Source organism: Lodderomyces elongisporus, chromosome 1, assembly GCF_030384665.1.
Source record: "Lodderomyces elongisporus chromosome 1, complete sequence".
NCBI classification, from domain to species: Eukaryota; Fungi; Ascomycota; class Pichiomycetes; order Serinales; family Debaryomycetaceae; genus Lodderomyces; species Lodderomyces elongisporus.
The window spans coordinates 2,837,852-2,852,124 of record NC_083673.1 but is presented as its reverse complement, the minus strand read 5'-3'; the positions used below and the strand labels follow the sequence as shown (position 1 = coordinate 2,852,124).

The 14,273-nt window shown below is 35.6% G+C and overlaps 4 protein-coding genes across 4 annotated transcripts; all 4 read left to right on the top strand. All coding sequences in view use genetic code 12, as the record gives it.

The window, feature by feature from the left end:
* Nucleotides 1-333: 333 nt before the first annotated feature.
* On the top strand, nucleotides 334-619 carry VMA9 (H(+)-transporting V0 sector ATPase subunit e; the record flags this gene model as incomplete). Its single annotated transcript, XM_061119201.1, has 2 exons — nucleotides 334-341; nucleotides 409-619. The coding sequence occupies 2 exons, from the start codon at nucleotides 334-336 to the stop codon at nucleotides 617-619; spliced, it is 219 nt and encodes a 72-aa protein (XP_060975184.1).
* A 2,142-nt stretch (nucleotides 620-2,761) lies between these two features.
* Nucleotides 2,762-3,361, top strand: PST2_1 (flavodoxin-like fold protein; the record flags this gene model as incomplete). The annotated part of the gene is made up of 1 exon (XM_001528486.1): nucleotides 2,762-3,361. The coding sequence occupies one exon, from the start codon at nucleotides 2,762-2,764 to the stop codon at nucleotides 3,359-3,361; it is 600 nt and encodes a 199-aa protein (XP_001528536.1).
* A 1,716-nt stretch (nucleotides 3,362-5,077) lies between these two features.
* On the top strand, nucleotides 5,078-6,748 carry AGP3 (General amino acid permease; the record flags this gene model as incomplete). The annotated part of the gene is made up of 1 exon (XM_001528485.1): nucleotides 5,078-6,748. One exon carries the CDS (start codon nucleotides 5,078-5,080, stop codon nucleotides 6,746-6,748), a length of 1,671 nt encoding a protein of 556 aa, XP_001528535.2.
* Nucleotides 6,749-8,549: 1,801 nt separating this feature from the next.
* On the top strand, nucleotides 8,550-14,128 carry ISW1 (chromatin-remodeling ATPase isw1; the record flags this gene model as incomplete). The annotated part of the gene is made up of 2 exons (XM_001528483.2): nucleotides 8,550-9,839; nucleotides 11,063-14,128. The coding sequence occupies 2 exons, from the start codon at nucleotides 8,550-8,552 to the stop codon at nucleotides 14,126-14,128; spliced, it is 4,356 nt and encodes a 1,451-aa protein (XP_001528533.2).
* Between the last annotated feature and the right edge of the window lie 145 nt (nucleotides 14,129-14,273).

Sequence of the window (14,273 nt, the reverse complement as noted above, 5' to 3'; positions counted from 1 at the left end):
ATATATACATATATATATATATATATATATATATAAATATGTCTATATACACAATTGAGTGATTTGGTATATTTTTGTTTAATTCGTGCTGTGTACGGTATTGGTGAGTACAACGTATAAGCACAAAGCGTATCTAATGCGCTTTGTCACTTGCGGAATCCACCACCTAAAAAACTGTCGACACACAAACGAAGGAAGGAGGGGGAAAAAAAAAGACAAATAACCCACATACGCATAGATAAAAAAACTCATTGGAATCAAGATTAAACATTGTTGTCTATATCAATTACAAGACTTTGAACACATAATTAACAAAACAACCACAAGAGCATAATGAGCGGGTATGTTACGGTTTAAATTTCTTGGATCAAGGTTGAATTTGATTGATACTAACCAGGGACTGTGTAGGTATACTGTTATAATAGTACTAGTGGTGGTGGTGGCTATTTCATGCTTGACTTGGGTATTTGCTCCCAAGGAGAACACAACTGTGTTCAGATCATCAGTGATATTGGGACTAGCTATGTGTTACTTGATGTGGGCTATTACATACTTGGCTCAATTGCACCCTCTAGAAGCGCCCAGAAGATCAGATTTGAGACCAGAGTTTGCAGAATAAGGAGAACCAACAACAACAACAACAACAACAACAGCAACAGCAGAAGTAGTAGAATAAGACGAAGACGAAAAAAATGAAGGAGAAGGATTAGAGTGCTTGATAGTGAAAGTGTTCCCTTGGTGAAGTTTATAAACTAATTATCATACTAAACGTTGAATAAACACCAAGAGATTAAGAACACAGTTTACAACTTTATTGGTTAATATCCCACTGGTGGGAGCTTTTATAAACAAATGTATAAAAGAATTAATCATTATTATAAAAAAATAAAGGAAATAATCAAGAAAAAAAAAGTAGAAACGGAATGGAAGTTTTGAATGACAGTTGCCCTTTTGTAGAGCAATAACAGTACTATTGAATTACAATAAGGCAGACTCGAACAACAACAACAGTAACCATGAGGAACAAAACATAAAAAAAAAAGGAAACGATGGAAGAGAAGTGTAAAAGATACTCAAATCATATCAATACAGAGAAAAAGAATAACAACAACGTAAAAAAAAAAAATAAAAGAAGAGGAAAAGATTTATAAAGTAATGTAGTGGGACCGATCAGGCTCAATATCAAACTTTATATTGATATTGCTCCACACAACGGATACAAAATCATCCACACGATCCATGAAACAAGACAAATACCGGATGTATCAAAAGTTGGTATAAGCCCATTTCATGGCTTGATCTTCTCCATCACCAGAACCCATAATCCTATAGAAACAAAACGGATTTGAGGCAGAAACAGGAGTGTTGTAAAATCATAAACTATAAACGTCAATAAAATAAAAGCGACAACAACAACAACTACAACAACAACAACAGCAGCAACAACAACAACAAAGGAAGAAACTAATTGATACCAAAAACATTGAAGTCCTTGCTTTAAAAGTCATCAACTCCAACTTACACATTGTCAAGGACGATGGTTTCGCCAGGGACAATGAACAAAGAAGCCATTGACAACTGCGTAATGTCGATGTCAAAGACTTTTCTATAGTCAAGACTATCCAATGTTTATGATTATGTTGGTGTTGATGTTGATGTTGATAGGTGAAGTTGTTTTAATGTAGCTTGTTGAAAAGATTAAAAGTGAAAAAAAAACTAGAGTGGATAGTGTTTTATTTCGTTTTTTTTTTCTTTCTTTCTTTCTTCTTCTCGTTAAAATACTTTTTTTTTGCCCACCCTCCATCCTTATTGTCGAAAGTTGTAAGAAGGAAAGAACGAAAGGAAAAAAAAATTCTTTCCCACAACTAACGATGGTTGGCTCATATATTCCAAAGTACACGACTTTTTTATTGGTTGATGTTGAGAAATAAGGTGCTACCAATTATTGAGAAAATGCTGGTGCCACTCATAGTCAATGTGTCTATACGTTTTTAAGTCGCGCGAAGGGGGGGGGAATACACAAACAAAGAATTAGAGAGAATGAAAGTTGAGAGAAATAGAAAAATGCAGAGCACTGTATGTTGGTCGAGGTCGGTGGGGTGGAGTGTTAAATAAAGCGGGAATGAACTTAATCGAGCAGCACCGTCGCCGCTTGAAGTTTGCATTGTCTCTAAACTGATGACAATTCTATTGTTTTTTTTATTTATTCATTTGTATTCATTTAATTTTATTTCTATTTATTTTTCCTCTCTTTTTTTTTTTTTTGAGTTTAGTAAAAATTTACAAATCTGATGGTTAGCTTTTATAACAAGCATCAACCATGATTGCTGTTTCAAACTTTACCCCAGATATTGCGTGTTCACCTGCAAGTAGGGCCTAGCACGCTCCTTACTCTTTGTTTTCTTCGATTTCTTTGATTTCTTCTGTTTCTTCTGTTTCTTCTTCTGTTTCTTTTCTATTCCATCATTCTTCTCTTTTGTAATCCATTACCAAAAACTTACTTACCCCCTCCTTTTTTTCTTTTTTTATTTCGTATCAATTGCTCATGCAATGAGGAACTTTTTCATTCTCCTTATTGCTTAATATTTATGGAGTATAAATTAGATTATATATATAAACTCTTTACCTTTCAGTTCTTTTCACTTGTTCTTCTTCTTCTTCTTCTTGTGGTTTCAATTTTACAACTTTTATTTGTTCTACATATAACCTTCTCCCCTCCCCTCCCCTCCCCTCCGCCAACTGATAGGGAATTTAAGTCATAATGAAGGTTGCAATCATCATCTATTCTTTATATGGACACGTTTATGAGCTTGCCCTTGCCGAGAAGAAAGGCATTGAATCCGCTGGCGGACAAGCTGACATTTATCAAGTTCCTGAAACTCTTTCACCCGAGATTCTTGCAAAGATGCATGCTCCACCCAAGCCCGATGTTCCCGAAGCGTCGACTGAGACGTTGCAAGAATATGATGCTTTCTTGTTTGGTATTCCAACTAGGTATGGTAATTTCCCAGCTCAATGGAAAGTGTTTTGGGATAGAACAGGTAAATTGTGGTCTCAAAATGCCTTGAGATATAAATATGCTGGCGTGTTTGTGTCAACTGGAACACCGGGTGGTGGACAAGAAACTACGGTTATTAATAGTTTGAGTACATTGACACACCATGGTATTATTTATGTTCCTTTTGGGTATGGAGACCCCGAAATGACTAATTTGGATATTGTCCATGGTGGTTCTCCATGGGGTGCAGGAACATTTGCTGGTGCCGATGGGTCAAGAAAACCAAATGAATTGGAGTTGGGAATAGCTAAACAACAAGGACATGATTTCTACCAAGTAGTCACCAGGGAACCCAGAAAATAATTAGCTAGTATAACTATATATATATATATATGTATATATATGTATATGCTTTGGAAAATCAATGGCTAGTAAATAATATATTACTCTTTGCAGTTTTGCATTTGCTTATTACATTTAGTACAAATTTATGTAAATTGTGAGGTGGATGTTTTTTATAAAGAGGTTCTATAAAAAAGAACAGAGAAATAAAAAGGTGTGGAGCATGGGGTGCAGCTAGCTAGCTAGCTACCTACATACCCACATGTTATTGAAAATTGTCCTACAAATATAAAGAGTTTCAATGTTGTCAAGAACTATTATCGATGCTTATTCAGTTTCCTTCCTTCTTTCCCTTCCTTTCAAAAACACAGCAAAGAAACTGACATACTTTTCCATCAAAATGGCGAATTTTTTCTGGTTTTACAAAAAAAAGGAAGAAAAAACCAAGAAAGAGTTATATTACCTAACCTCAGCACAGTTTAAAGCTTACATGTATACTCTTATATAGAAATAGAAAGGTGTGGTACATTGTTGATAACATAATTCTGTTCTAACCTCTTTTGCCATTTATTATTATTTTTTCTTGATTTGTTCTTAAGCTGCTTTCTCTCTCTCTGTGTTTTTTTTCTTTGTTTCTCTTAAGCATTCCAAACATCCTTTAGAAACAAATTCTATCCTCGGACACCTTTCGTTTCCCTTAGCTTCCCTTCGTTTACCTCTTAGCTCTTCTCTTTCTCTCTCTCTCTCTCTTTCTCTCTCTCTTTCTCTTTGGATATCTTCTTCTACGTGTAGTCTGACTAAAAAGCAATGCAAAGAGCAAAGAAAAATTAAATAACCCCTGGTACTTGATTCTCACTTCCTATGCAGGGAATCTTTTAATTCTCAAATGAAAAGGTTGTAGTTGCAAATGTGTGTGACGTCACGTGAAACACCCTTGATCTTGCGACAGATGTAGAGCCACATTACCATATAATTGATCAGCGTCAAACGCCACACATATTTTCTTTACTATTTGTCTTTGTCTTAATTTACAAAATAAAAAATAAAAATTAAAATAATTTAATACTTGAATAATGAGCCAAAATGTAAGCCAATGGAAGTATATTTGCCTTTAATTAATTGATTGATTGATTTCTTTTTTCTTTTTTTGTCTTTGTTTTTTAAGCACGCCCAATCCCAAATTACGAGCACTTTCCTCCTCTATTTGCAGCTTTTTTTTGTAAGGAAGGCACGGCCTATGTTTGTTTAGCGGCGATTTCAGTGCTTTTTCTCTTCATTTTCAATTTCTTTTCTTTTCGAACGGGATCGCCTTTATTTGAGAATTTGAGACCGCTCTCTTTTGTAAATGTAATTAATATTTGTATTCTACTGCTACTGCTTCTTTTTTTTTGTTTTTTTTCTTATTTTTTATTTATTTTCTTATTTTATTACTTTATTACTTTGTACTTTGGGATAAGCAAGGTTGCATATAGGGAAAAAAGTTGTATTAAGTCATCAGTTTATCATCATGAAATTGAAGCAAAAGGCTTTTAAGAAGTAAGACTTGTTGCCTTCTACTTTACTCTTTCCTCCCACATATCTAATAAATACAAACGAAAGAGACCTCTTGTTTTCAGACTCCATGTAATTTTTTTTTCCTCTCCTCCTCCTCCTCTCGTAGTTCTTCTTCTTCTTTTTAATCTTCTTTTTCCTTTTAATTTTTTTTTTTTTCATCTGTTCAATATCGTTCGGGATAAAATGTCTATACCGTACGATTCTGCAGCTACAGCTACAGCACAAAAACATCTGTATGTGGTTGATAGCAACCACAACTACAGTCACAACCTCAATCACAATCACAATCAAATTCCAAACAAAGATGTGTTTGAACTGGTCAAGTCCCAAGAATTGGAAGACGTGAGCTCAGCTAATGCGTCTAGCGATAACAATAAAAACTATGATACTAGAGGATTGAAACACGGACTCAAGGATAGACACTTGTCGTTGATTGCATTGGCCGGTATTATTGGTCCCGGTATTGCTGTTGGTGCAGCACAGGCCTTGGCCAATGGTCCTGCAGCAATGTTGATTGGGTTTGGTATAATTGGTATTATTGCCTTGATTATGATGCAATCCTTGGGTGAATTAACCACGTTATACCCCACAGGTGGTGCATTCTCGACATTGGGTGCCAAGTTTGTCGATTACGCATACGGTGGTGCAGTTGGATGGAACTATGTCATTGTGTGGGTCTGTGTATTGGCCAATGAGTACAATGTTACTGCCGCCATTTTGCAATTCTGGGGTCCCCAAGTGCCACTCTATGGCTACATATTGATGTTCTGGGCCTTATTTATGGGTTTCCAATTCTTGGGAGTCAAGACATTTGGCGAATTTGAGTTTTGGTTGGCCTTGTTCAAAATCTTTGGGTTTATTGCATTCTACATCTTTTCCATTGTATATGTTTCTGGTGGAGTTAAGGGCACAAAGGCATTTGGATTCCATTATTGGAATGATCCTGGTCCATTCAAGTCTGGGTTCAAGTCAGTTGCAAGCTGTTTCACGTTTGCTAGTACATTTTATAGTGGAACCGAAGTGGTAGCTATTGCTGCTTCAGAATCAAAGAACCCAGGTAGAGCAGTACCATCAGCAATAAGACAAACAGTGTGGCGTATCTTGATAATCTATATTGGTATTGCCATTAGTTATGGATTAACTGTGCCGTACAATGATAGTCGTTTGCAAAGGGACACAAAGACATTGAGTTCGCCCATGACGATTGCTATCCAAAGAGCCGGATGGGAAGGTGGAGCGCATTTGATCAATGCATTTATTATTGTTATTTGTATTTCTGCCATCAACTCGTCGATATATACTGGATCTAGGGCAATGGTGCATTTAGCACATGAAGGATGTGCACCATTCTTTTTCAAGTGGGTTACTAAGCAAGGTGTGCCCTGGGTTGCAGTGGTTGTGATGAATTGTTTGGGGTTGATCTCCTTGATGAATTATAGTACAGATGCTGCCAATGCGTACAGCTACATTGTTAATTTATCAGGTGTGGCAGTGTTTATTGTTTGGGGTAACATTTGTTTTTACCATTTGAGGTTTAGAAGAGCCATGAAGTTGCAAGGCAGGTCATTGGATGAGTTGCCTTTTAAAGCGTGGGGATACCCGTACTTGCCCATTATTGGAGTTATTCTCAATTTGTTTTTGGCCTTGATCCAAGGTTGGCAGTATTTCAAACCGTTTGATGCAGGCAATTGGGTCGACGCGTATGTGTTGTTGCCCTTCTTTTTTGTGTTGTATTTCGGATTCAAGATTTGGCACAAGTCGAAATGGGTGGACTTGAATGAGGTGGATTTGGACGCAGGACGAAGAGCCGATGTTGATGTACATGAGAAACCAAGCAGTAAATGGATTCCATAGAGAAGAAAAGCAGGATATATATTTCTATATATATATATGTGCATGTACATATGTACATATACATAAGTCATGGAACAAGTGCTTTGGACACAAGTGGTATTAGACAGTTTGTTTAGTTGTTTATTTCGTTACTATTACTATTACTATTGTTATTGCTATTGCTATTGCTGTTAATTAGAGCTAATTTTTTTTGTTTATTCGTTTTCATCCTTTTTCCACTTTAATATTAATCAGACTAGTTAATTTGACATTACTTTGAGGACAGGTGTTTGTAGTTTGAAGATTTTAGGGTGTTTTTTTTTCTCGCATATACGCCAGTGCACCAAGATGGAAAGATTATCAAAATATAAAGTTTTGATCCACTTGGAAACAAAAGAGTGTCTGATATTCTCTATCCAGTATTACGAAAAGAAGTGAGGGGAACAAAGTAGGGAAGAAACTAGGGAAAAAGTGTAGTTCAAGATGTTCGCCATTTGGTGTCTGTAAATCAAACAGACAAAGAAACATAAGACACAGACCAACGTTTATTGAGCATTTAATAAAAAAAAAAATAAGGAAAAAAAAAAAGCAGACAGACCAAGCAAGTGAATTAGAGACACATCCATGATGGTTATACATCCTTTTCTTTGAAATCTAAAATGAACCTTCCTCACCCGCTTCACTCTTTTCTTCTGCCCTTTGCCTCTTCGCTTCCCACCCATTTCTGTTATAATCTTCAAACATTTTCATACGCTTTTCTCTTCTTTATTTTTTTTTAAAAAAATAGATACAAAAGGAAAGATGGATGTCTTCCCTACAAGAGCGAGAGAATGAATTGTATTTTGTAATTGATGTGTAAGCCATACTGTGTAATAAAATAAACTAAAAAAAAAAAAGAAAGAATGGGTTTGAGTAGTTCTTCTTTAGCACAACCTTTTTTTTTGCGTAAGTGGAACTATTCTGTATGTTACGTCAATACTTTAAGAAGCAATGGGGTATGATGAAAAAAGTTATTCAACCATATCCGATGCGTCAGATAAACAAACGTGTATCATTTGATGCCAAAAAAAGAAGAAGAAGAAGAAGAAGAAGAAGAAGAAGAAGATGATGATGAATTAAACGTTGAACAAAACAAACAAAAAAAATAATAGGACAGACACAGATTAAAAAAAAAAGAGAGAGAGAGAGATAAATTTGTAAGCATTTGATTTTGTGACACTTAGAGTCAAGTGGAGAGTTACACAAAAAAAAAGTAAAGAGGATATTTGATACTTGGAGTCACCATCTATTCTTTGAAAAGGTTTTCTTGTATCAAGAGTAACTCATTGCAATGCCCTTGAATTCGATTTCAGACAAAACAAAACAAACCAAAACTAAACAAAAGACACAGAGCACAACCAAGACACAACCTTCTGCTCCTGCTTTTACTTCTTCTTCTACTTTTTTTTTCTTTTGCGGCAATTTCACCTCCAAATTCAAATCTATTCAGACATTTTTTTTCCCCTCTTGCCCCCTCCTACTCCTCACAATGTTAATTTTGTCAAATAAAAGAAAGGAACACACCTACTGGTACGTAAACACTCTCCTCATCTCCCAGACTCTAGAATGTAAGCCCCATAGTTTCCTTCAAGTCTGATCCATTTGCAAATTTTTTAACATCAATATAAAAGCAAGTCATGCACCACAACATAGTAAAGAACTATTTCTCAACCCTTTCTCTTACTCTCTTTCTCTCTCTCTCTCTTCCCTATTCTCTTTATGGTTTATTGCAACCAATTAGACCATTGAGTTATTTTGGAGATTGAACAGCTTCTTATTTAATATGAACATTAACAATGGCAGCAAAGATATGGTTAATAACTACTCAAATATCTTTAACCATTCTGACAAATTGATATCACCCTCCAATTTCACCCAAAACTTTAACTCCAAAACTTTGAAATTAAACCCCTATAATTTAAATTTGTTGTTAAAACTGGATCCAGGTATGCACAATACCAACGCTTTAGCTCCAGCTGTTGACCAACTACCAGAATGCTTTGAAAAAGAAAATAACAACATCAACATTGAACATAACGAAGTTACAAAACAACCAATAAAACAACAGCTCAATAATGTGACACCCCAAAGACTTTATACGACATATGATTTGTTTCCAAATTATTATGACATTGACCATGGCAATGTCATGAATTATAATCAAATATTTATAAATAACGACAACAACAACTACAACAAAGACAACATTGGTAGCAGCGGTAGTAGTAGCACTGGCAATGTTTACAACAGACACAGAATTTTACCCAATGATATAGTTTTCAATCGATGTGTAACTCCATCCTCATCGATCACCTCCCCTGAAGATGATCCAGACCTGGATCTTTACAAATTCTCAATTGTCAAAATCATCAGTCCCAAAAGAAATGTAACCCCTGCTTTATGTCACCATTCAAGAAACACAATACAACTTGAAAATCGACCACCCATGTTGAAGTCTCATTCAGAATCTCAGATACTAAAAACATCACCCTATGATTTGGAAAATACCTGGAGTGAGCATAATGACACAGAAGAGATAACAAAGCTAAAGTCACCATTTTCACAGCTGCAAAGGAAATTATTACCACAATCATCACCAGCACCACAACCAGCACCAGAACAACATTATTGCAACGCGAGTTTGTTAAATATCGGTACCCCTGCGCCTGTAAAACTGCAATTTGTCAAAAGAAATGCATTTCCTAAACATAGTATTTCCAACTTAGTTGAAGTACAGCATTTGGATTTCCGTGCACTTTTACAATCTCAATACTCAACAAAATTAACTGAATCACTAAGGCTATGTGCATCAGACATACAATGCAATGGCCACTGCCCCCGATTATTCAACAACTATATAGAAATGGTAGACCATTATCATGAAAACAATATTATGCACTTTATCCTCAAGGAAAGGCATTATAGATGTCCTGTTAAGGAATGCCCTTTGCACTTGGTTGGAACCAAGAACCGTGCCGATTTAAGACATCACGTCCATTATGAACATATAGCACTGGGATACGTCCATGAATACTTCCAAGCTTATAATCAACAAATTAGAGAAATCCTATTTGTTTGCACGAAACCAGAGTGCAACAAGTGTTTTTATCGAAGTGACACATTAACAAGACACCTTAAACTCGTTCACGTAAATGAACAAGGATTCGGTATTGATCATAATAATAAGAATATAATTAAAGGGAAAAGAATTTGGGAGAATGATAGGCAGCCACAGGCAAATCAAATCAACAGAAAAAAAATAAAGAAAAAAAAGAGAAAAGGGCAAAGGGAAAAGTAGAAAAGGACAAAGGGAAAATTAGAAAGAATTGATGAATATAGAGATTGTAAGATTAATAATGATAGAAAAAACTAAAGAAAAAGAAAGCAAATAGAGATTGTTCATCATGACTATTCATTCTGTTACAATAACAAGTCACGTGACAAGAGATTACTAATTTTGAGACGCGTTTTTATTCCTATCCTTGAGTTTACTGATTTTTGAAAACCCAGAAGATGAAGAAAAGGAACAAAAGTTCTTTGTAGTTTTTTTTTAATCTATTTATTTATTTATTTATTTCCTTGGTTTTTAAAAATGTAAAGTGATAGCTATGATTAGGAAGAGAGGAAATATACTAAAATAAAAATGAAAGAAAAGGAAGAAAAAAAAGAAGAAAGAAATGTTTTGGAGCAAATGTTAACAAAATAGTATAGAGTGTATGAGAATCTTTAAAGCTTTAACAAATCTCTGAATAATAGCACCAGTAATAATATGAAAGACACATTTCCTGTCTTTCGTTTGATGCATTTTGGTTTAATGTAAAGCAATCGTTCCCAAAAAAGCTTTCAAAAGTGGATTTTCAAAAACAAAGAGAAAGAAGAAAATTACAACGCGAAAGTAAAAGACGCAATTTTTCAGAAACCAAAAAAAAAAAACAAAGAAAAAAATAGAAAAACAGAAAATCCGAAAAACCGTCCAAATCTGTTGCACAACGAACGTACCTCAGCTCTAACAACAACAAAAGCAACAAAAGCAACAGGAGCAGCAGGAACCGGAACAGTGACAACATCAGCAATAAGAAATAGAACAAAAGAAAATACTTTCATTACCAAGATAAGTATTGACATCACGTCCACCAAGAGTATCAATAGTAACCAGAAAACTTAAATATGAGTTCCATAGAGGCAGTATGTTTGCTTACTTCTTTCAAAATTTCATTTATCACACCTGTGATACCCCTTATTATTAAACCCAATTAGTGTACTAACGTGAATTCTATTTTCTTTTTTTTAATATAGACTCCTTCACTTGAAACGGAAAAGACCTTAAATGGCAAAGAGTTGCAATTTGTACCAAATGTGGAAAAGTATTTCACCAAAACTGAAAAACAACAAGTTGACATTGCCAAAACAAGCAGCAGATTCAAATACTTATTGGGACTCACAGGATTGTTTGGACATTTTATCGAGGCAAAAGCAAACAAGGACCCATTGTTTAGGAAAATTGTTGATGATTTGAATGACCAAAAACTGAAATCATCACAAACAAACAATTCGTCTGCTTCATCGCATAGGAGGAGGAAGACAGAGAAAGAAGAAGATGCCGAATTAATGAAAGTAGAGAAACTGGGAGGTGCACAAACTTTTGAGTTTAGTGAAAGTCCCGGGTACGTACATGGAAAATTGAGACCATATCAAGTCCAGGGATTGAATTGGCTCGTTTCATTGTATGAAAACAATTTGTCAGGTATATTGGCCGATGAGATGGGATTGGGCAAAACACTACAAAGTATTTCATTTTTGGGTTATTTAAGGTTCATGCACGGAATCAATGGCCCACACTTGGTGATTGCGCCCAAGTCTACCTTGGACAATTGGCATAGAGAATTTAATCGCTGGATACCAGAGATAAATGCAGTTGTGTTGCAGGGAGATAAGGAAGAAAGAAGTGAGTTGATCAAAAATAGGATTATGACATGTGACTTTGATGTCATAATTGCATCATACGAGATAGTTATTCGTGAAAAATCGACATTTAAAAAGTTTAACTGGGAATACATTGTTATCGATGAGGCACACAGAATTAAAAATGAGGAAAGTCTTTTGTCACAGATTATTAGAATGTTTCACTCTAAAAATAGATTATTGATTACTGGAACACCGTTGCAGAATAATTTGAGGGAGCTTTGGGCATTGTTGAACTTTATTTTACCTGATGTCTTTGCCGATAACGAATCGTTTGATGAATGGTTTCAAAACAATGATAATAGCGAAGAAGATCAAGAAGTCATTCTGCAACTTCACAAAGTGTTAAAACCATTTCTTTTGCGGAGAATCAAGGCTGATGTTGAAAAATCATTATTGCCAAAGAAGGAGATCAATGTCTATACCAAAATGACACCCATGCAAAGAAACTTGTATCAAAAAATATTGGAGAAGGATATAGATGCCGTTAATGGCGCGAACAAAAAGGAATCAAAAACAAGGTTACTCAACATTGTGATGCAATTGAGAAAGTGCTGTAACCATCCTTATTTATTTGATGGGGTTGAGCCTGGTCCACCATTTACTACTGATGAACATTTGGTGTTTAATGCACAAAAAATGATTATATTGGACAAGTTGTTGAAAAAATTTAAAGCAGAAGGTTCTAGAGTATTGATTTTCTCGCAGATGAGTCGTATGTTGGATATTTTAGAGGATTACTGTTATTTCCGTGAATACCAATACTGTAGAATCGATGGACAAACCGAGCATGTTGATCGAATCAATGCCATTGACGAGTATAACAAACCAGGCAGCGAGAAATTTGTGTTTTTATTGACCACTAGAGCTGGTGGATTGGGTATTAATTTGACTTCAGCAGACATTGTTATCTTATTCGATTCTGACTGGAACCCTCAAGCAGATTTACAGGCAATGGATCGTGCACATAGAATCGGACAAACCAAGCAAGTCAAAGTATTTAGATTTATTACTGAAAATGCTATTGAAGAGAAAGTTCTTGAAAGAGCAGCACAAAAACTTAGACTAGACCAATTGGTTATCCAGCAAGGTCGTAATACAGCTGGGCTCGATGGTCAGCAGAGCAGCAAAGCTGCATCTAAGAATGAATTGTTGGACATGATACAGCATGGTGCTGCTGATGTGTTTAAAAAGGACGACGATGGACAAGACGTGGATATTGAAGAGATTTTGAAACGGTCCGAAGAAAAGACACAGGAGTTGAATGAGAAATACTCCAAGTTGAACTTGAATGCATTGCAAAATTTTTCAAATGACGAGAGTGTTTACGAGTGGAATGGTGAAAATTTCAAGAAGAAAGAACCAGCAACAATAACCAATATTGGTCATGCATGGATCAATCCGGGCAAAAGAGAGCGTAAAGAAAATTATTCCATCAACCTGTATTACAAAGATGTGTTGAATACTGGCGGAAGAACACAACCCACAGTCAATAAATCGGGACCAAGACCCCCGAAGCAACTCAACTTGTATGACCACCAATTTTATCCACCTAAACTTTTGGAGCTTTACGAGTTGGAGAAAAACTATTATAAGAAGCAAACCCAATACAAAGCACCCTTGAGAGCTGGCGATGCGTCAACTTTGAAAGAACGGGAGTTGGAGCAACGACTCGAACAAGAGGAAATAGATAACTCGCTGCCGTTGACGGAAGAAGAGAGACAATTGAAGGCAGAATTGATGGACCAGGGTTTTGGAAATTGGAACAGAAAAGACTTTTACCATTTCATTTCTGTTTGCTCAAAATATGGCCGTAATTCCATACCAATGATAGCCAAGGAGTTTCCAGAGAAGACTGAGGAAGAAGTAAGGGAATATGCAAAGGCGTTTTGGAAGAATTACAAAGAGATTGATGGATACGAAAAGTATATTGGTCAAATTGAACTGGGCGAAGAGAAAATCATCAAATCCAGATTACAGAAAGAGGCATTGAGACGAAAATTGTCGCAGTACAAGTATCCATTATTGGAATTGAAGCTCAAATTCCCACCTTCTTCGAGTACAAAGAGAGTTTATAGCGAAGAAGAAGACCGATTTTTGTTGGTGCAACTTTACCGTTTTGGAGTAGATCTGCCCAATATTTATGAGAGAATTAAAGAAGCCATCCGAGACTCACCATTTTTCCAGTTTGATTTCTTTTTGCAGAGTAGGTCAGCACAAGAGATTGGAAGGAGGTGTGTTACATTGTTGGGATGTGTCACCAAGGAAATCAACCCCGAGCTGCATGTTAAGGTACCGAATGGTGGCGGATCAACAAGTGCAAAAGGAGGAACAGGTGGTGCAACAAAGAGAAAAGAGTCAACACCTATAGATGGAAAGGCAAAGAGGCTGAAAAAGTAATTGAAAAAATTGTAAAGGTGTTTATATAATTCACAACAACTATTTAATAAATATTGAATTTGAATTGAATACATTTTTGTCAATTTTCCTTATTACTAAATAAATATACGTTTGTGTAGTTACGTATATACATATATACATATAT